At 60.1% G+C, this 20,965-nt stretch overlaps 2 protein-coding genes across 5 annotated transcripts; one reads left to right on the top strand and one right to left on the bottom strand.

Annotated features, from left to right (window-relative positions):
- Positions 1 to 8,667: 8,667 nt before the first annotated feature.
- LY6H (lymphocyte antigen 6 family member H) lies at positions 8,668 to 10,896 on the bottom strand. 2 transcript variants are annotated; one of them, XM_090283295.1, is made up of 4 exons: positions 10,794 to 10,896; positions 10,228 to 10,355; positions 9,459 to 9,578; positions 8,668 to 9,184 (listed from the first exon to the last, which is right to left on the bottom strand). In XM_090283295.1, the coding sequence occupies exons 2-4, from the start codon at positions 10,292 to 10,294 to the stop codon at positions 8,949 to 8,951; spliced, it is 423 nt and encodes a 140-aa protein (XP_090139421.1). In that variant the 5' UTR covers positions 10,295 to 10,355; positions 10,794 to 10,896; the 3' UTR covers positions 8,668 to 8,948. The 2 variants fall into 2 exon arrangements, with proteins under 2 accessions (XP_090139421.1, XP_090139422.1); XM_090283296.1 differs by lacking the exon at positions 10,794 to 10,896 and adding an exon at positions 10,675 to 10,782.
- Positions 10,897 to 14,982: 4,086 nt separating this feature from the next.
- Positions 14,983 to 20,023, top strand: GPIHBP1 (glycosylphosphatidylinositol anchored high density lipoprotein binding protein 1). 3 transcript variants are annotated; one of them, XM_090283292.1, is made up of 7 exons: positions 14,983 to 15,906; positions 17,517 to 17,853; positions 18,053 to 18,128; positions 18,558 to 18,730; positions 19,196 to 19,327; positions 19,552 to 19,665; positions 19,765 to 20,023. In XM_090283292.1, exons 4-7 carry the CDS (start codon positions 18,679 to 18,681, stop codon positions 20,004 to 20,006), a joined length of 540 nt encoding a protein of 179 aa, XP_090139418.1. In that variant the 5' UTR covers positions 14,983 to 15,906; positions 17,517 to 17,853; positions 18,053 to 18,128; positions 18,558 to 18,678; the 3' UTR covers positions 20,007 to 20,023. The 3 variants fall into 3 exon arrangements, with proteins under 3 accessions (XP_090139418.1, XP_090139417.1, XP_090139419.1); XM_090283291.1 differs by lacking the exon at positions 14,983 to 15,906 and having other exon boundaries at positions 17,488 to 17,853; XM_090283293.1 differs by lacking the exons at positions 14,983 to 15,906; positions 17,517 to 17,853; positions 18,053 to 18,128 and adding an exon at positions 18,180 to 18,268.
- Positions 20,024 to 20,965: the final 942 nt, after the last annotated feature.

Genomic DNA, 20,965 nt, shown 5'->3' with positions numbered 1-20,965 from the left:
CGACGGGACCCTGCAGCACAATCACCTGGACCAGCCAGGTCAGTCGGGGTTAAAGCTCGAGTACAGAGTGGGGGGCTCATAGAGATGGAGCCTGTCTGTTCGTGTCAGCATCTATATGGTGGGCAGGCAACATCCCCTGCACGCAGGAGCGCTGGCTCCACACACCTCCCCACTCCCAGCTCCTGGGCTTGCCCTCCCCTCAGTCCCCCCACTGCGCCCTTTCGCCCAGGAGCTGCACCCCTGCCCGACTCCAGGTCCTCACGCCTGCCCCCAGTCTCCCGCTAGCCACCACTCCCCCGTGGACCGAGGTGGGCTGGCTGCCTCTCGGTGCCTCTGGGCCGTTGCGGTTCAGGGCGGCCCTGGGCCTCGGTCCCCTCCTTGCTGAGGAGACCCCTGCACTCGGCAGGGACCCTGAATTCCCAACCCGGAGCAGAGCTTCTCTCCTCTCACTATGGTTGTAAGCTTTCCTGCTGAGTTTAAGCCCCGCCTGGTCCCCTGCATGGCCAGGCAGGCCTGTCACCATGCTCTGCTCCTGTCTCTTTTCACAGCGTTCCTGGAATCTGGTGGCCTGAGCTTTGGGCCAGTGCTGAGGGGAAAGGATGGTGGAGGGGTCAGGGGTCGGGGTCTTGCCTCAGAGCCGGGCTCTCCAGAGGAGCTGCCACCCCGGAGGATGAGCCACAGCCCAGCGGTGCTTTTGTCTCTACATCTGCCCACCTCAGGGTCCCAGGGTGGTCGCAGGAGTGGGAAGCGTGCTGCGCTGTGGGGTAACTAAGCTCCAGCTTGCTGCCTGGGTGGCAAAAAGCAGAGCCCCGGGGAACAGGGATGTGCCCGAGGAAACGTGGAGTTGGGAAGGGAATCTCACGGGGGTTTAGGAAAACCCAGGCTCCCTTCTGAGCTGCGCATACATGGGTTTGGCCCACAAGCAAGATACACCACGAGAACTGAACTGCTATCTCCGCCAAGGCACTGGCTTGGCCGCTGGCGGCCTGAGCACTGCAAGGCCTCTAAAAAGTGAACCGACATGGGAAGGTTCATCTGCACTTTCGGCTTAAACCCAGCCGTTCTCCACAAGGTAAAAGTAAGACTCAGTGTCTCGGAACGTAACAGTCAAAATGTCCGGCTGGAAACCAAAGTTACTCTGTGCACAGAAGATCAGGAAAATCTCAGGTGGGAATTAGCAACATCTTTGCAGCAGTTACTATGAAAATGCTCCAGGAATTAAGGGGACATGTTCTTGAGATAAATGGAAAGGTAAGTGTCAGCAAGGAAGTGAAACATAAAGAGTAACAAAATGGGGATTGTAATAACCAAAATAAAATCCTCTCTGGCCGGGCTCAGTGGCAGAAAGAAAATGAGGAAAGAAAGACTCAGGTCAGCTTGAGGGTAAGTCACAGCAATGATCCCACTGAACAACACAAAGACTAGATATTAAAAGAATAATAACCAGAAGCTCAGGGAAAATACCAAACATTCTAATATCTGTGTAATTGGTGACTTAGAGTGAAAGGACAAAGAAGCACAGAAAAAAAATTGAAAAAATAATGACTGTTAATTTTCTAATTTTTGAAAAAACATGAAGCTGTAGATTCAAGGAACCAAATGAATACCGAGTATAAAAATCCAAAGAAATGCACACTCGGACACAGAATCAAATGGCTTAAATGCGCCACTGTGACAAGTCCGGATTCTCTCTGTGGGCAGAAAGAGGTAAGCGTATGGAAGGAGAAGGGGTTGTCTGATGGTGACCGCAAGGAGGTGTGAGCGTGGATATACAACCACTGCAAGAAGCACCCCAACAGCAATAAGCATGGATTGGCCCGGATCTGGGTTTTTAAATACCATAAAATAGCATTTCTTGCTCAAGGGAATCTGAACTTGAAACAATAAAAAGCCAATCCTAGGGTATGGATAGGAAAAATGGAGTAAAATGCATTAGAATTCCAACCATTCAATGCAGAAAGAATGAATGAATGACGTCATCACCATCTGGTGAAAATCCACAGTAATAATTGTTTCAGGGAAGAACCATCACAGGTACTAAATATATGGGCAACCGAATGATGTGAAATAGGACATGTACATAATTTCAAAGTGTTTCTCACAAGACATGTGTTAAATACAAAGGACAAACGGTGACTTTACAGTGGAGAAACCTGCCAGGTGGCACCTTGACAGCCAGCACCACCTGTCCTGATGTAATGCACTGAGAAGACCACAACCATGTTTCAGGAATATTTTTGCTAAAATGCTGAAGCGCAATGTCGTCAGGTGGGATGGTGGACTAGGGAAAGGCACGGGGGGGGGGCGGGGGGGACCGCTGGCAAGGTCAAAGTACGACCTGGAGGTTAGATAACGGTGTTTTGTCAGCGTTAGTTCTGTGACCTTGACCGTTGCTCTGTAGTTAGGTGTGGTGTTAAAGCCTGGGAAATCCGGGTAAAGGGTTACATGGAACAATTCTGGCACTTGTTTGCAACCCTCTTAAATATCTGAAATTATTTCAAAATGAAACGTTTAGACCATGAGCCTCTGAAGAGAACATTGTCTTTATTCTTCTTTTATATAAGTTCAGGATGATATAAATCTTGTCCAGACTACCACCCTTCACTGCACCCCAAACATTCCAGGAAGTGGTATTTTTATCTGTCCTAGATATTTTTTTTTATTTTTTTTTTATTTTTTATTTTTTGTCCTAGATATTTTTAAAAGATATGTAAGATGCTCTCTTTTTCTTTTATTTTTTAATTTTTATTTGTTAATTTTAGAGAGAGAGCGAGAGAGACACCGGTCCATTGTGCCACCCATTTATGCCTCGCTGGCTGTTTCCTGGATGTGCCCTGACCGGGGATCGAACCTGCAGCCTTGGCGTATCCAGACAATGCTCTAACCAATAGAGCTACCAGCCAGGGCCCAATGTAAGATACTCTCTTTTTAAAGACTGTGTTAATTGAACTGTGCTTTTTAGAAAAAATTTTACATGTGAAAATTTGTGTTTCTCTTCTATTTTATTGACTTCTAACTTAATTGTATCTAAGTCAGAGAATATGGTCCTGGGATATGAGATAAAGAAGACTTCAGAGAAATGATAAAATCTGGACACTTTGAACAAAATCAAAGACCAGAAGGCCTTGTTCCTGTTTCGGTTGGACGTCTGAGTGCCAGCGGCCTGGGGTTAAATCACTTTCACGGGGTGCCCGAGGGAGCCCACTGGACCGTTTCTGACCGTGAACTTCACACCATGGACTGTCCTCTCTCCTCTCAGCCCTTGGCCCACACTCAGGCACTCAGGCGTTCTGGGTCTGTCCCTCAGACATCTGTGGGTCCCCACAAATCTCACCCCCGTATTCCTCCACGGTGTCCAACCCTGTGCCCTGTCCACGGTTCTGCTACGGGGGGAGAGGGTGCCTCAGAGCTGATGGCCGATGGCTGAGTCTGAGGCTGGCCCACAGGGGTGGACTCACGGTGGGGAGACCAGCCCCCCGGCCCCCCTCCCCTAGGCTATGACTCGGCCCCTTCTCCTCCCTGAGCTGCAGAAGCTGCTGACTTAAGGACCCCAGGAAGCCTCCCCGAGAGGAGGGCTGCCGGTGCCCCCTCAGGACCCAGCCCAGGCCTGAGGGAAGGCAGGAGATTGGGGGAAGGCGGACCCAGGTGCGGGACGAAGGCCCTGAGAGGCCAGGAAGGAGGACACACGCAAATGGAACAGAGGGTGCAGGGCCCAGAGGGAGGGGAGGAGAGGAGAGCAGGAGTCGGGGTGCAGGATCCTGGGGTCCTGGAGGGGCTCTGGGTAAGGCTCCTCCTCTGCCTCCCCAGACTCAGCCCAACTGCCCGTGCCATGAGAGGGGTTCCCCTGACCCTCTGGTGGGCCCTGGTGTGTGTGCAGACAGCGGTGAGGCCCACGGTGGGGGATGGGTCCCCTCAATGTGGGGCAAAGGCTGTATGGGGCATGGCCCCTCTTGCTCATGGGCGAGTGCATGCTATGTGTGTGTGGGGCTTCCCTGAGGGACTCTGTAGTGTACCCGGGGGGGCTGTTATGATGTGGGCTTCAGGTGTGAATGTCAGGACCCCGGGTGTCACTTGGGGTGCACCGAGCCTGTGGTCACACGCGTCTTCAGTGGGTGCTGGCATCAGCCCCGGAGCAGGCCCTGCCTGACTGTGCCCCTGCCTCTCCCCAGAAGGCGACGCCCCCGCCCCCCACCCACCTGCAAGCCCATCACGTGCACCACCCAGAACGGCGTGTGTTTGTCCCATGAGATGGTCGTCAAAGTCAGTGAGTCCCCGCTGGGCAGCCAGAGACGACAGGGGCACGTGTCCAGCTCAGCAGCTCCCTGCAGGGGGCTCAGGCCCGCTGTCCCCGGAGAGAGGACCGCAGGGCCCAGAGGCCAGGGAGGCGGGGCGGGGCGTGCTGGGGCCCCACACAGAGGCTGCAGCTCCAGGAGAGACGGGACCCAGCCGCCACTAGGGCCACCTGCTTGTGGAGGGGCTTCACGTCCGCGTGTCGCTCAGGCCTCACTGCCTCACCTCCCAAGGGCCCCTTCCTCACTAGCTTATGGCTCAGCCGCGTCACGGTCCTCACCCCGCACCCAGTCATCCCCACCCACCGCATGCGCTCATTGGTCTGTGCTCCCGGCTGCACCCCGTCCGCGTGTGCGAAGGTCTGCTGGGGGCGGGGGGCAAACGCCACCCCCCACTCACTGGCACGGAAGGGGCGGAGTTGATGCTTCGGTGGGGCGAACCCCCTCTTAGAGTGGGCTACAGGGATGGGCTGGAGCAGACAGGCCTGCCTCCCCGGTCCCCCGACTCCGGCACAGGGAGGGCAGGGGGGCCGGGCCTCTTCTGAGCCATGCGGGGCTCAGGGCAGAGTCCCGTCCGGGGAGGCGGTGAGTGGGCGCCGAGCCCCAGGCAGGACAGGCCCCGTCACCCCGCGCACACAGTGGGTTCGGGGAGGGGGGCAGGCGTGGTGGAGGCTGAGCCGCCGGGGCCGGGGCCGGGTCCCGCCGCCACTCACGGCCTTCCTGTTGCACTGGCTCTCAGGGCAGCGCGTGGCCGTGGCCCGCACGGTCACGTCTGTGGGGAGCCGACCCCGCTCACGGGGCTCCTGCAGCTCCTGCCGATCAGGGTCTGTCGCTCTGAGCCCGGGAGGGAGGGACAGCCGGTGCGCACGCGGGGCCTCGGCAGCCAGGAGGGACCGGCTCCCCGCGCGCCCCATGCTGCCTGCGCGCAGCGGGCAGGCGGCACCTCGCCGGCCGGTCCGAGCCTGGTTGGCTCCTCCGGATGCACCCGGGGCGGACGCGGGTAGCCCACAGACTGAGCGGCTTGTGGCATCGCCAGCTCCTCCTGCAGGGACACCCCGGGGGTTCAGGGGCCCTGCGAGCCGAGGTCAGTGTGGAGCAGCCCCCAACGGAGCCCACGCTCGCGCACACGTCGTTGGAAGTTCACCGCCCTCCCAAACTGAACGGGCTCTGCCGCTTCCCCGGTACAGCGTGTGCGCTGGCCTAGCAGGACTCCCCCACCCCAGATTCCGGAGTGGGGGCAGTTTCACTGGTGGGTCTCGGCAGAGTCGCGCTGCAAGGACGTTCCCAGAAGCTCCAGGACGACGAGAAAGACGTGCTATCCCACATACGGACACAAGAGGGAGCGCTCCTCCAGGTAACCAGCCCCCCGGGGAAAGGTGCCGGGAAGCCACCCGAGACCAGTGCCCACACCCGGAGCCGCGGCCACGCGCCGGGAGGGGCGCCTCCTTCCTCGCCCACGGAGACCTCTAAGGTCAGTGGCCAGCTGGGGATGGGAGGGGGGACTTATTGGACACTGTGGGGAGACTGAGTCACGGAAGGACACCGCTGGTCAGTGTGGCCTCTGTCGTGGTTCTCTGATGCCACAGCAACCGCAACCTAAAAGGACAGGACACTGCTCTAGTGCCACGGGCCGGGCTGAGCACTTCATCCCGCCGTGGCTGCACAGCCTCTCTGCCACCTCCAAACCTGTGCAGACCCCCACCCAGACCCGCGCCAGGCCGCCAGGCTGGGCACTCAGCCAGTTTCCCGATGCCCCGCTCTCCGTCACTCCCTCGGCCAGGGCTCCTGCCTGGCAGTGCTGAGGGAAATCAGGGGCCCAGGCGCAGGGGCCTGGCCTTGGCCTTGGAATTAAGGAACCTCAGCCAGCAGAGCCACGGGCTGAGGCTGCAGGTAGGTGATAGGGTGCCTGCCCCACTCACAGACACCCTTCCTCCTGCCTGGTCTCAATGGCTCTGCCCTGAACCCCCTCCCCCAGGATGTCCCTTGGGTGCCCCAGCTCGGCCTGGACAGCCCTGAGCTGGTGATTAGTGCCACCTGTTCCAACCTGGTCCTCCCCACGCCCCTCACTTGAGTGACCCTCCCCCAGGCCAGGCACTTCCACCCTTTCCATCAGCCCTCACTATCTCCAGCCCAGCTGCCCACGGAACATGGCTCCCGTCGGCCCCACCGACCCGTCACATCCCCCAGACCCTCCAGACCCTCCCCCACCTCCATGCAGAGGCCAGCTGGCTCTTCTGAGACTCTGAACCCAAACCTGTGACTCTGTCCAATACTTGGCAGCCCCTCACCACTCACAAGAAGGGCTCTGATAGAACAGGGGAGGGGTCAGGCAGCAGCCTCAAGCCCCAAGAAGGAAACTGAGTGGGAGGTGTTCATCCTCCCACTCACACACCCTCCCCCCCTTCCCTTCATGCAGTCTGGACTAGCATTCTGCCAGGTTGGAACAGAAGGGGCCAGAAGCCCAGGCTCTAGGCTCTGCCCCTTCCCTTTGTGCGGCCCCTACCTCACAGATACAGAACAAGGCTCAGGGGGCACAGTATCAGGGTCCCCCTAAGAAAGTATCGAGACTTGGAGCCCTGCACAGGCCAGGTGAAGGAAGCAAAGCCTGTAAGACCTGACCAGAAAACTGGGAAAGCTGGGTGCATACGTACCTCAATTCTATAGCCAGTGGGCCCCGGTGGGAATCGGGCCCTGAGAAAATGCTTTATGCCCTTCGAAGCTTGTCCTGTCCCCTCACCTCACTTGATCGCTTTACCGTACCAGCAGCAGAGGTTTTAACTCAAAATCCACTCCTGCTCCCTATTTTACAGCCCCCTGAAGTCTCTGTGTCCAGCACACCCTGACCTGAGGGAGATCTCAAGTCCCCTCAACTGTTATCACTGAACAACATCTGTTTTCTGTCACCAGCACTGGTGAACGCTGGTTGATGAGCCTTATGTGCGTGCTCTGTGCCCCTAAGCTGACCGCACTCAGTAAGACCCCGGGGGAAGGCAGTCGGGGCACCTGTCTCCCAGACATCGGCCGCCTTCTCTCCCCGAGCACAGGCTGCCTGGGGAGTCTTCACTTCATCCGCGACACCGGGGGATCTCTGTGGGTCGGGGGTCCCCAACAGTGCAGGGTTGGTCCGGATCACCCTACAAGCAGGTGGTAGGAGACTCTGGATTCCAGTGAAGATTTTGATGTCAGTTTTACCTCTTCCAAGTCTGTTTCCCAGGTGTCAGTGGCATGAAAGGACCTCTAACCCGGCCTCAACCAAGGGCAGAAGAGACGCCCCAGCCAGTGTGGCTCAGTGTGCTGGGCATCGTCCCACAAAGCAAAAGTTCACTCAGTTGATCCCCAGTCAGAGCACAGGCCCAGGTTGCAGGTCAGGTCCCCAGTTGGGGGCGTGCGAGAGACAACTGATGTTTCTCACCCTCTCTTTCTCCCTCCTTTCCCCTCTAGAAATAAATTTAAAAAAAATTTTTTTTAAGTACAGATGAGGAGATGGACAGACCTCACCTGGGGCCCAGCACCCACCGGGCAGGGAGGGGTGGGGGGAGCAGAGCAGCCACTGACCCTGCAGCTATTGTGGGCCAGCCATGGAGCCCCCAGACCCCAGTGAGGAGGCGCCGGGGAAGGTGAACGCCCAGACCCCAGAGCCCGACTGCTCCAGAGCATGGGAGGTGGGGAACTGCCTGTCCGTTCTGCAAGGCTGCCCCAGTCCTGAGCCTGGGACGGAGGTCAAGGCCAGCTCTTAGCGGAGCTGTTGTCCTTGCCACGGAGTCCAGGACCCAGAAGTGGCCACGGCATAGGCCGGCCACACAGGGACGAGGAAGAACTGGCCCAAGACTTGACCCCGGAGGAAGCCTGGAGTGGCCACCGAGTGTCACGTGGTGAGCCTGGCACAGGACGAGCCACATGGCCAGCGGGTGTGGGAGGCCGGGCTGCACCTGGGTGCGGGGCAGGACCACAGACCTACGGCTGGAGCAGGAAGGGCCAGGCTAAGCGGCACCCTAGCTCACCGCCAGGGGTCCTGCCCTGCCCCCTCCCACCCAGAGTGCCCCAGTGCCTTGGTGCCATCCCACACAGGGGGGGCTCCCTCCGCCCCTGCTCAGGGCTGGCCTCCAGAACCCTGCCCATGGGGGCGCCCACCCGGGACGCAGGGGCTGTCTGGTTGGGAGAGCGTATGAGCGCGGGTGCGGACGCAGACGCGGGGACGTGCACATCCCTGCACGTGTGCCTCGCCCTCAGGCCCCCTGGGGCCCTGCCCACCTCTAACCCCACCCGCCCCACCGCTCCCAGAGCCCAGCAGGCCCAAGGTCCCCCAGGCAGCCCAGTACCACAGCCCCGAGCCCCGTGCCCGCCGCTCCTTCTCAGCATCTCGCTCCCAACTCTGGACTCGGAAGTGACTTTATTTCTCTGCAGAAGATGCCCTCACAGCTAGGCTGCTGAGCTGCGCCTGGCTCAGCCCGGCTTCCCCTCGGAGACCTGGAGGATGCAAATGTCCTGCAGGTGCCCTGCTGGCTGGGACGTGAAGCTGGTGGCAAGAGGGAGGGGCGAGGGCCACAGACGTTGGAGCCGGGCCTGTGGCTGCCCGAGCCCCAGCCAAGCCAGGCGGAGGAGGGGGCAGCCACAGGCCCGGCGCCACAAGCTCAGAAGCCCTTCAGGAGGGAGGGGACCTCAGGGCCCAGCCCGGGGAAGGGTGGGCCCCAGGCTGAGCAGGAGCCCCGCAGCCAGGGCCCAGGGGCCCGCTGCCGCCCCGGACACCCCATTGCACAGGTCTTTCTCGCAGCAGTCCACGTCGACTTTCAGGATCCCAGAGTTAATGAAGCCCATCAGATAATCTGAGAAAAAGTGCCGCTTAACGAAGTCGCAGGATGAGGCGCACATCCTGTTCACGGAGTGGTCCTTCCTGCCTGGGGAGGGGGAAGGGAACCTGAGATGGAGCCCCTGCGCCCTGGGCCCTTTCGGCACCGCCCCCCATGCCCCAACCCAGCCCAGGAGTGGCCCGAGGCCCAGAGCAGCAGAGGGAGGCTCTCAGCCCACCCACACTCTCCCCAGTGACAGGGGAAGGGCCACAGGCTTGGGGCGGTGGCGCAGGGCCAGACAGGCACCAGCTTGCTGTCACATGGCGGCCAGGGGTGCTCAGCCACCCCCAAGCTCCCCCGGCGGGCCCAGGTGCTGGCTTACTGCTGCTGGGGTCAGCGATGCGGACGCTGGCACACACCGTGTCGGATGGTGGGCACTGCTTCACGGCACAGTGGCTGGAGTTGGTGGTCTCGGTGCAGTCCTGGCACCACAGGCCGTGAGCTGGGCAGGCCGAGGAGCAGGATGACCAGAGGAGCCGAGAGCCAGGCCGGCCAGCCCCCTGCCTCCTTCCTGCCTGTCTGCGGCAGGCACTCCTAGGAGAACCACGTGGCTGTGGGCAGCCCGGCACCCCTGGCCAGCAGTGACAGGCCAGACTGGCACCTGCAGGACCCGCCCTGGAAGAACCTGTGTGGCTTCTCAGTAGTTTACAGGGACTCAGGAAGCCCCTGTGCTCCCACCCTGTGCACGCAGGTACCTCACCCCTAGGGTGCCTGCCTGCACCCTCCGACCCCTCACATGCACCCGTCCCTTTCCCAGAGTTCAGCTGGTTCCAAGTTTCCAAAGATCAAACAGGACTTGGTGGGCACCCAGGTGGGGCTCTGAGGGAGACGGAACGCGGCTGCACTGGCGCCGGGGAGGCATCTGTGCAGGGCCCGGAGGAGGCGCGCTCCGAGCCTCAGGAGCTGCGAGGGACCCGCGTGGCTGGAGGTGGGGCAGCAGGAGCGAGCGCCACAGAGGTGAGGCCGGGCTGGGTCACAGGGGCCCAAGAGGGGCTGTGTGTTTGATGGGAGCCACCGGAAGACGGGCTCTGGCGTCCCCGCAGGCCCGCTGCTTCGGGACCGGCGCTCCCGGAGGGTCACCCCAAACTCACCGGGCGCGGAGCACAGCAGGGCGGCCAGGAGCAGCAGGCTGAAGCCCTTCATGGCTGCAGACAGCATGCTCCAGGAGGGCCTCGCAAAGGCGCGGGGGCTGCGGGCAGAGGTCCTCTGGGGCGCAGGCCTGGCAGGGAGAAGCCTCGGTCAGCAGACACAGCCCCCGGCCGGATCGAAGGACCCTCTCCTTTTCCGGCCTCCAAATGCACCCTCCTCCCGAGAATCCACCACCGGGGTCGCTGGGGAGCTCGCAGAGCCCCGCCCCCTGCCCATCCCCCAGAGCGTCCACCATCACAACAGCCCCTCCAGTGAGAACTGGTCTGCCCTCTAGTCGGCGACCCAGCACCTGTCGGACAAGGGGTTTCGGGGGCGCGTCCTCTCCTCCCTGTGGAGCGAGAGGTGCGTCCGGAGAGGAAAGGGCAGGGCAAGGTGGGAGTGAACAGTACCTGCTGGTGGGGGGAGGGGCGCAGGCCACGTCCCCACCCTGCACCCCTGGGCTGGGGGGCCGGGAACCCCGCGCGGAGGCCCCTCCCTTCGCCTCCCTCGCGCACGCCTGAGCGCTCACCGCGAATCCGAGAGCGGAGCGCAGACCGCGGGTCGAGGGGCGCATTCACATCCCTGGGGGGGTCAGCCCTCAGATGCTCAGGGCGGAGCGGGCGGTGCTGGCGGCGGGGCCGTGGTGGGGGGAGAACTGTCTTTCGGATTCCCTGCGGATCGGAACCGGGGCGCAGCCTTGTCTTTCGGGGAACGCAGCCGCAGACACGGATCCCGTGCGAGGGGCGGGGCGGAGCTGGGGCGGGGGCGCGCTGGGCCGGGGGTGGCGGGAGATGCGCTGCCCTGCCGTCCAGGGCTCTGAGGTCCGAGCCTGGTCGCTGTCCCGGACCGTCCTGTGCCCAAAGCCAGCGGGCGCCGGCTGGTCCGCGCGCGCCCTCTCCAGTTCCCGCTCCCTCACCTCCCCCTACCCAGGCGATGGCAGGATCCCTTCCCCCTCTGCTTGGCTGAGATCCCCTTGGAATTTCTCGGAAGACCATTTCCTGTGAAAGGAAGCGAAACGCACCGAGACGCAGAGAGGAAGGGAGGTAATGAGCAGAGGAGCTGGTGCGGGTCCCTTGTCACAGGCTGCAGCCCGGCCCCCTCCCCAGCCGTGAGCACCCTGACGACCCCCACCGCAGCCGCGCCCCCCCAACACTGCCACCTCCAGCCCCACCCGCACCCCAAGGGCAAGCCCCACAGCCTGGGCAGGACGTCAGAGCCCTCCGCGCTGCTTGGGCCGCTGTCTGCCTTTGTCCCCACTTCCCGCCTTTGCGCCTGCGACCCCTGGGCCTGGAGTCCGTCTCAGCCGGGCTCCCGATAAGCCACAGCTGCGGGCGTCGCTCGTTTCCTCCTGCCCTCGTTGGCCCCGCAAATGTGTACCCACTGTTGACCCAGCGCCGACCCGGGGCCCCAACAACAAGATGAGGAGAGGGTTTCTTCCCCCCCCCCCCCAGTCTTACATTAGACAAATGATGATCCCTGATGTGTCCTTGTGAGACGTGCGGATGGTAGCGTTCACTGATCGCTCGGTGTGAGCTCGAAACCCTTGCTCCGTGTTACCTCGTTACTCGGTACCCTCCTAGCCGGGCATCGCCGTCCCGCCCATCTGACAGATGAGGGAACTGTGCACCAAGAGGCTGAGCTCCCTGCCCAAGGCCACACAGGGACCCAGTGGCCAGTGACACAGCTGGTGCTGGGACCTGAACACCTGGCTCAGAGCCCGCAGAGCTCCCCACGCTCCGCTGCTCTGGGAGAGTGAGGGCCGAGGAGGAGACGGACAAGCAGCTCTGACTTGGGGGCTGGGGTTCCCTCAGGTTCCACAGAACTGAAATAGGAGCTCAAAGTAAAAAACCAGCAAACATCCGCGGGGAAGAAGCCTCCAAACAGACGCAGCAGAAACAGTGACGAGTGATATTTAAATCCCCACAAACTTTCTCAATGGAAGGTATCAGACATAGACTATAAAACCCACTGCTTTCCAGGTTTAAGACATATTAAAGGAAGGAAGGCTATCAAAACTGACCACACGTACATGAAAAAGAAAGAAAGAAAGAAACTCTAGGAACAAGAAACTTCTTGCAATTAAAAGGCCAGCAGAAACCTCGAAAGAATTATGTAAAGTGAAAATAAAAGTCATTATGAGGCATGTACAGTCTTGTATGATTTCCTTTACATGAAATGTTTGGGATAGAAAAATCCAGAAGAAACAGGAAGTGGATTAGTGGTTGCCTAGGGCTGGGAGAAGGAATGAATGGGTCGTTTCTGCCAAAGGTCAAGGGTTTCTTTTTGAGCAATGAAAACGTTCTTTAAGAAGGTGGTGGTGATGGTTGGACAAGTCTGTGAATATACGAAAAACCACTGAATCATATACTTTAAAAGGGGTGAATTTTACAGTATGTGGACTCTATTCCAATAAGACAGCTGTAAAAAGTACTCAGCAAATGTGGTAGGTGGCAAATTAGACACAGCTGAAGAGGGAATTTGTTAACTGGAATATAAATCTAAAGACATTATCAAGAATGTAGCACAAGGGATAAGGAAACGGAAAATGGAAAACAGGATAGAGGAGTTTAAGACACAAGAGACAAGCCCTGGCTGCCGTGGCTCAGTGGATTGAGCGTCTGCTTGTGAGCCAAGGATCACTGGTTTGATTCCCAGTCAGGGCACATGACTAGGTTGCACGTCAGGTCCCCAGTTGGGGGCGCAAGTGAGAGACAACCACACAGTGATGTTACTCTCTCTTTCTCCTTTACCCTCTCTCTAAAAATAAATAAATAAAAACAAATACACAGATTATTTTTTAAAAAAAGACACAAGAGACAGTGTCCCAAGAGCTAATATACGTCTACCTGAAGTCCCAAAGGACAGGGTCAATATCTGAAGAAATTATGCCCAAGAATATGCCAGAACTGGTGAAAGCTAAGTATTTACAGAGAAGCACCATGTATACTAAATAGAATAAACCAAAAGAAAATTCACAGCTAGGTACAATGTAATGAAATTACAAGCCACCAAAGGTACAAGATTTTTAAATTAGCCAAAAGGAAAGGAAGCTCAACTCTAAAGAAATAGTAGTTGGACTGACAGCAGAATTTCAACAGCAACAATGAAAACCAAAAGACAGTGAAATAGTATCTTTAAAGCGCTTGGAAGAAAATAACTGAAACTAACACCTGAATGAAGCACATTGTTCTCCATGGCATTGGTGGGCCGTGCCCAATCAGCTGAAGGTGTGAATGGGACAGAAGACTTACCTCCCCTGAGCAAGAGGGCGTACTGCCAGCAAATGGCCTTAAACTTGAACTGAAACATTGGTTCTTCCTGACTCCTGCCTGCTGACCTACCCTGCAGATTCTGGACTTGCCAGTCTTTATAATTGCATAAGCCAATTTTTTAAAAGAATTCTGTACCTTTCACGCTCTCTCTCTCTCTGTCTCTCTCTCTTCATACATATATGAAGTCAGGTCTGTCCAGAAAACATCCAGCCATTGTTAATATAATAACAGTTTGCACGACATCAGTGTAACCTGGCATCCAAGGAGAGTGGACTGGGATGCACATGTGCGAATAATGACGACTTCAGTGTACTAGTCAGTGGGGGTGGTAGATGCCATTGAGTGAGCATGTGCACTGTGTGGCTGTCGCATTCAAAATGACTGAGCAAGTAGAGCAATGAATCTGCACCAAATTCTGCATTAAGCTTGAACATTCCTCCACGGAAACTATTTGGATTATTCAGAGGCCGCCGCTGTGGGCAACTGGTGATTGGCAGCTTCATCACGACACATCTGCCCATGCATCATGTCTTGTGCAGAGTTTTTTGGCAAACCATCAAATCACCCAGGTGACTCAGCCCCCCTACAGCCCAGATTTGGCGCCCTGTGACTTCTGGCTCTTCCCAAAACTAAAATCACCTTTGAAAGGGAGGAGATTTCAGACCACTGATGAGATACAGGAAAATATGATGGGTCAGCTGGTGGCAGTTAAGGAAACTGAGGTCCCAAGGTGCCAACTTTGAAGCGGACTAGGTGTCATTGTCCTATGTACAATGTTTCTTGTATCTTCTTCAATAAATGTCTGTACATTTTATAGTTCACAGCTAGATACCTTCTGGACAGACCTCATATATCTATATATCTGTATCACTATCTGTATCTGTGTCTCTACACCACAGCAGTCTTCTGTGATGTAACTCAGTGGTGTCTGTCCCTGGCCTCTGCCCTCTCCATACCCATTTCCACAGACATCACTGACCACTGGCCGTGAGCGATTGCCAAGGTCTTGTTACTTTGTCTGAGACACTGTGAGGCCGTAAATGGTGTTGTTTCAAGCCCCTAAGTTCTGGGGTAATTTGTTACGCAGCAAAAGATGACAGTGGTGGGTGGGGTCTGGCATAAGCGCGATGGGGGTGGTGGGGGCAGAAGCCCGACGTCCGAAGAGTAATGTCCAAGGAGTTGGGGCCAGCACCTGGGGACCGCAGCTGTGGGCCTGCTCCCCAGAGAACAGAGACCTGAGCTCTCTCCCAAGCTGGGCTTGGTTGCCAGGGAAACGGAGATTCCTATCCCAGTTTCCAAGCTACTCTGCCTTCCTCCCAGTGCACGTGGGTCAGTTTTGCCCTATCAGAATTTTGCAAACAGGAATAAAAATACGTCATGATTAGCAAAAAGAAGGGGGGCTTTCTTTAAGGGACTAGGAGGAGAGCCAGTCCCTGTGTGGCCCTGGCCCCTTCAGTCTGGACAGCTCCTGCAGGGAGCTGGTGACGGCTGGCCTTGACCTCCCTCTCTCTGGTCTGACCTGGCCCTGATGCCCAGACCCTAGCAAGGGGACACGGGGACTTGCCCTGCTGGGTGACACTCTGGCAAGTCCCCCGTAGCCTGGGGCAACTGTGCAGCCGTGGCCCATGTCTGGTGTTTTGCTCAGGGTCCAGGGTGATTGAGCGTGGCCCACAGCCGAGCCACCTCCAAGGTGGTCAGAACCAGGGAACCGCTCTCCAGCCATTGGCCGGAGCGTCTGGCGCCCAGAAGCAGAGAGAAGGAGCCTCTGGGCCAGGCCCTGGCGGTGGGAGAGAAGCTGGGAGGGACCGCAGAGAGACGTGCGGCCGAGCTTCCCGCCTGGTGTTTTTGGTGACAGCATCGGACTCCCTCCACGCCCTTGAGACTGCTGGCTGCGTTGCAAAGAAGGGCCGTTTCCCAGAAGACTGACTGCCTGGACTCACCTGGCGGGCCAGCCAAGGGACCACAGGGACACTGCGTCACTCCTGAAGGGCTGCCGGACTCTGAGGTGGACACCATCCCTGACCCCCGCAGCCCCCAGGATAGTGAGGGGCCAGGATGGGTGCTTGGCTAATGGTGGCCCCGCAAAGATGTCCAGATCCTCCCCCAGACCTCTGACTGTGACCTTATTTGCAAAAAGGGTTTGTGGACGCGATGAGATGAAGGCTCTGGAGATGAAGCCATCCCGTGTCCTAGAAAGAGAAGGAGAGGCAGCTCCGGGGCGCAGACGCCGGCCAGAGACTGGAGAGGTGTGGCCACTGCCCCGAATGGCTGGAGCCACCAGGCAGGTGTCTGTTGTTTTAACTGACCAGGGGTGTGATCTGTTGCCTGGAGAGGAGCAGGCAGGAGAAGCCCCAGCCCTGGAAGACCCAGGTAGTGGACCATGGACGGGAGGCCCGTGGTGGAGAAGGGAGCGAAAGGGGCCCCAGGGAGCAAGTTTTGGAGCCGAAAGCAGAGGAGGAATGGGACTGACGTCTGCTGGGGGCAGAGGACCCCTCTCCGTGGCAAGGGGCAGGCAGGGGGAGCCGCATTGGGTGAGGAGCACCCCCTCCCCCCACGTAGGGTCCAGGGGGGTGTTTGAGAAGAGCACAAAGAGACCCCACGAGAGAGGAAGGGGACCCGCCGGCCTCGCCTTATGGGAGGCCTGCAGGGCAGCGCGGCCCTCGGCCCTGAGTTTTGAGGCCGGCTGGTTCAGTTGGTTGGGGCTGTGATCTCCCTGGGACTGCAGAGGTCGGGGTGCGGTGCGGGGTGGAGGCCATGGCGGGGAAGCTGGGAGTGTTGCCGCCAGGGGAAGGGGGCTGAGAGCGTGACTGAGGAGCTGAGCCAGGAGGGGGCCGTGAGGGACGCGGCGGAGGCGGGGGTGGCACCTCCTGAGACCCACGAAGGCAGGTGGGGGCGTGGACAGCAGGAGCCTCCGCTCCCCGCCCTTCCTCTGGGTCTCCCCTCACCCCCTAACTCACAGAGAACATGGAAGCCTCTGACAAGGCTCCCAGGCCCACCCCCCCAACCTCACCCCTGAGGGCAGGCTGGAGGCAGAGTCTGGCCCTGGGCCTCTGCAGCCCCCGGCCCAGGGGCCGGCTGTGTGCTGACCCACCAGTGCTGCAGGCCCCACAGCCGAGGAGACGCGAGTGTGGCCTGGAGTTTCTGGGGAGCGGGTACCGATGTGGGCTGCCCAGAGGGCCGGCCAGCCTGGAGGAGGGGCCGGGCAGGCAGTCAGGAGGCAGGCGCGGGCTGGAGGGGAAGGCGAGCTCTGCGGGCCCCAGATGGCCGCAGTCCCCAAGCGCGGCGCCCTTTCCCCCCATTCACATGAACAGCAACGCGTGTGCACACTCTCCACGCGGCACTTTTCCGGCTCCGGGCATGAGCTGCTTCTTCCTCTCCACCGCTGCTCAGAATCGCTGCATAGAATTTTGAGGGTTTTCATTTTTTTAATGTCGGTGGAGGGTGATGGTGTCTAGTGCAATGAAGGACATGCAAGATACATCCTTGCTGCACAGGAGCAGGTGCCTCAGAGAGCTGGCGGCCGACCTGCACCACTGAGTCGGGGCTGGGGTGGGGAGAATGGGGATCCCCGGCCACGTTCCCAGGTGGAAAGCCCAGGGCTGGTTGCAGGGGAGATGGGGCACCAGCGGATGAAAGATCAGCTCCTGGCACGGGGCATATTCCTACAGGAAGGAGATGGGGAGGGAGTTTGGATAGAAAATTAAGGAAAGGGCCCTGGCTGGTGTGGCTCAGTGGATTGAGCGTCAGCTGTGAACCAAAGGGTCACTGGTTCAATTCCCAGTCAGGGCACGTGCCTGGGTTGTGGGCCGGGTCCCCAGCTGGGGGTGAGGGAGAAGCAACCGCACAGTGATGTTTCTCTCCTTCTCTTCTTCCCTCCCTTCTCTCTAAAAATAAATAGGAAATCTTTTTTAAAAATTAAGGGGGCTTTTCAAGAGTTTGCTTTTGTTTTTCTAATGTACGACAATGCCGTGCACATGCAGGAGCGAGACAGACTCCCCGTGTGATCCTGCCAGTCCACGTCGGGGCCACCGCCCGGGGCTGGAGCAGGGACTGAAGAGACACTCACAGCCCCCTGCTCACAGCAGCCACAAGGTGGAGGTGGCCGCAGTGCCGTGGGCAGAAGAGGAAGAAGGAGGACGGGGCCGGCGCCCCTTGGAGCAGCACCACCCAGCCGTCACCAGGAGGGAAGTCCTGCCACGCGCCGCACGCCGCCGCAGAGCCTCGGAGACAGGAGGCCCAGCGCAGTCAGCCAGCTCCCGGAGGACACACCCCAGGTGTGCACACACGGTCCCTGGAGTCGTCAGATTCAGGGAGGAGGTAAAATGAGGTCGTCCAGGGGCCCAAGTCAGTGTGACAGGAGCAGGTCTCGGTCCGCGACGTGACCGTGTCCTGGAGGTGGTGGTGGGGACGGCCGCACTGCAGTGGGACATCTGAGTGCCACTGAACCAGACACGGAACAACGGTGAAGATGGCAGATCTTATATTGTGTACTTTTTACCACAATTTTCTAAACTAGAAAAAAAATAAAAAAGAACGAGGAAGCAGAAGCAGGAGGCAGCCCGGGCCCCTCCCACAGCCTGCGGAGGGTCACGGTGGGTGGAGGACGGCCCGGGACAGCCTGGCACCCTGGGCAGGGCACGTGAGGTCAGGGAAGAGGAGGGTGGCAGCGGGAAGGCCATCTCTGAGGCGGTGACAGCTGAGCATGGGAGGGGAGCAGCGTCCCAGGCAGTGGGTGAGCCCACGGGGAGGGGCCGGGTGGGGCGGAGTGGGCGGGAGGACGTTTGACTCATCTTTTATTTAAAATTCTCGTAAAGAGCTGCCTCGGGTGGAAGGGGCCCAGTCAGTGACCTGCGGCTGCAGGGCCCGGGTCCCCTGGCGTCCAGACACAGGGCAAGGGGTTGTCAGCGGTCACGGTAGCCCAGGGCCAGGCCTGTGGCACCCAGGCCCACAAGCCAGGCGACACAGGTGGCCGGGACTCCCCAGGGCCGACCACAGTGACTTCCCTTACCCCGGTCCCTCAGGTCGGTCCCTGAGGTCCGGGAGGGAACTGGCCAATTGTTTGAGGCTGGAGCCGGGGGCAGGGCCCGCAGGAAGCCCCCAGCGGCGCCCTTTGCCACACTTCCCACAGGCCGGCGAGGCAGCATGAAGGCGCTCGCAGCGCTCCTGCTCGCCCTGCTGCTGTGCGGGCCGCCAGGTACTTGGGCGCAGGGGCCACCCCGGGGCAAGGGCAGGACAGCCCAGTCCAGGCCCCCAGGGACCCCAGCTGAGGCCAAGACTCGGCTTGGGAAGAAAGAGGGGGCGAGGCCGGAGTCTGAGGCCAGAGGGAGGGATGGGGGCCGCCCTGGGCTCTCACTGGTCTCCAAACCTCCGCGGGCCCCAGCCGGTCCCGGGGCGGGGGCATGGGCTCCCCTCCCCTCAGCCCCAGGCTCGGCCTCTCTGAAATGCAAGCTTTGGGGTCCCCTCCCGTCTCCCAGCCTCAGCTCCCTTTGCTGTGCCACGGCAGACCATCCTGAGGGCTGGGGGTGGGGCCGCCGGCAGCGGGTGCTCTGAAGACAGTGAAGCTGCCTGGGGGCCGGCGGCGGGGTGGGGGTGCAGCACTGGGCCGCGTGCATCCCCCCTACCTGAGCAGCAGTGGCTTCAGGCGTCCCTGCGCTGCCAGGGAGAGGACAGGCACAGGACAAGAACCAGGAGGGTGAGGACGATGAGGACCAGAGGGACCCAGACACGGACTACGAGGACGAGGACGAGGAGGACGACGAGGCTGGCACGGTGGCAGGCAGTAGGGGCAGAGGTACCGCCACCCCCAGCCCCTGCCCCTGCCCCCAGCACCCCGCCTCCACACTCCTCTGGGCTCTTACACCGCAGGCCGGGGCCGGCGTGGGCTCTGCTGGCCAGTCATCAGGAGGGGCACGGGGAGGGCGGCCCGTGGGCACCAGCTGAGGTGGGCGGGCAGGTGCGCAAGGGGAGGAGGCGAGATGGTGAGCTGGTGGCCGCAGCCTGAGCTGCTGTCCCCAGGGCTGCAGTGCTACTCCTGCCAAGCGCTGCACCAGAAGGAGCACTGCGAGCAGACCCACAGCTGCCCCGCAAGCCAGCCCTTCTGCAAGACCCTCGTGGCTCAAGGGGACACTGGTGAGCAGCACACAGGTGCCCACGAGGCACACAGCCCTCGAGGGCCCTTGGCCCTGCCCAGACCTCCAAGGCGACTCACTCTCTCTCCCCACACCCCAGAGCTGGGTCCTCGGACCACCTACTCCGCGTGGTGTGCTGACACCTGTGAGCCCGTCACCAGGATGGCCGGGGGGACGCTGATGACCATGACCTGCTGCCAGACCAACCTGTGCAACACCCCCCCCTGGCACGGCCAGCTGGGCAACGGGGCGGGAGGCCCCCGGCCGGGCCCCAGAACTGTGGCCGCCGCCCTCCTGCTCAGCCTCCTCCCTGGCCTCGGCCTCGGGGCCGTGGGGTCTTGAGCGGAGCGGCTCCCCTCCACCCCTGGCCCGCCAGCGCCCCGTCCACTGCTGTCCTCTCCTGTTCGCCCTCCCCGCCCCCCCAGCCTTGGAGAATAAACGTGGAGTGCCAGCACTTCCTCATTTCCCCGTCTGGCGTCCTTGCCCTCCCCGCTGCCTGGGCCTCAGCCGCTCACTCTGCCTGGGGGAGCTCACCCCGTTCTCTCCCCACCTGGAGGAGGCTTGGGGAGGGAGGCTGTGGCATGTGGGTGGGCATTGGGCGGCGTTAATGAAGGGGAGCTGGGACAGGAGGAGAAAAGGGGAGGCAGGGGGGTGGGCTGAGCTGGGACTTTCTAGCCAGCCCCTCGGTCTGGTGGGTATCAGTTGAGGAGGTGAGGGTGGGGGAGAGCGTGCAGGAGGGGCTCCGAGCAGGCCTGTGGGTTCCTGAGAAGAGCAGGGAGTGGGAGGGGGTGAGTGCCGGGGGCTGGCCCGGTCCCTGTGGGTTCCCCAGGGCCTGTTCTGGCTGGGCTGGGCTGCGTGCAGGCCGCATGTGCTTGGCCTTACCACCCCAAGCTCTGCCCTTGCCAGCAGCTGGCACCAGGACAGAGCCCTGGGACGGGCGAGGGAGGAGGCCTGACCTGGGCCTCGGTTTTCCCACCAGAGCAGTTATGGAATGAGGCTGGGACGAGCCCTAGATCCCCACTGCTCAACACCCCTGTACTGGGAAGTCCGGAGTCTTCTCCTGCCCAGCAGGCAGTGTAGCACCCCGCCCCCCCTCATTCTCCCCTGGCCTTCCTTATTCACAGAAACCTCAAGTTCAAGGTGGCGTGCCTTCTTCCCCTTCCTCCTTTCTGCTGGCTGGACTGATGGCTGGCGCTCAGCATCCACCTTGTACCACGAGGCAGCACACCGAGAAGACAGGGCAGCACAGGGAAGGGGCCAGGATCATGGGGGCCGGGAGCCTCTATACCAGCCCTGCACCG

The sequence above is a fragment of the Furipterus horrens genome, unplaced genomic scaffold (assembly GCF_987537825.1).
Source record: "Furipterus horrens unplaced genomic scaffold, mFurHor1.1.pri manual_scaffold_7, whole genome shotgun sequence".
In the NCBI taxonomy this organism is placed as follows: domain Eukaryota; kingdom Metazoa; phylum Chordata; class Mammalia; order Chiroptera; family Furipteridae; genus Furipterus; species Furipterus horrens.
Note: the sequence above shows the minus strand (reverse complement) of the source record. Positions and strands in the feature narration are given on the sequence as shown.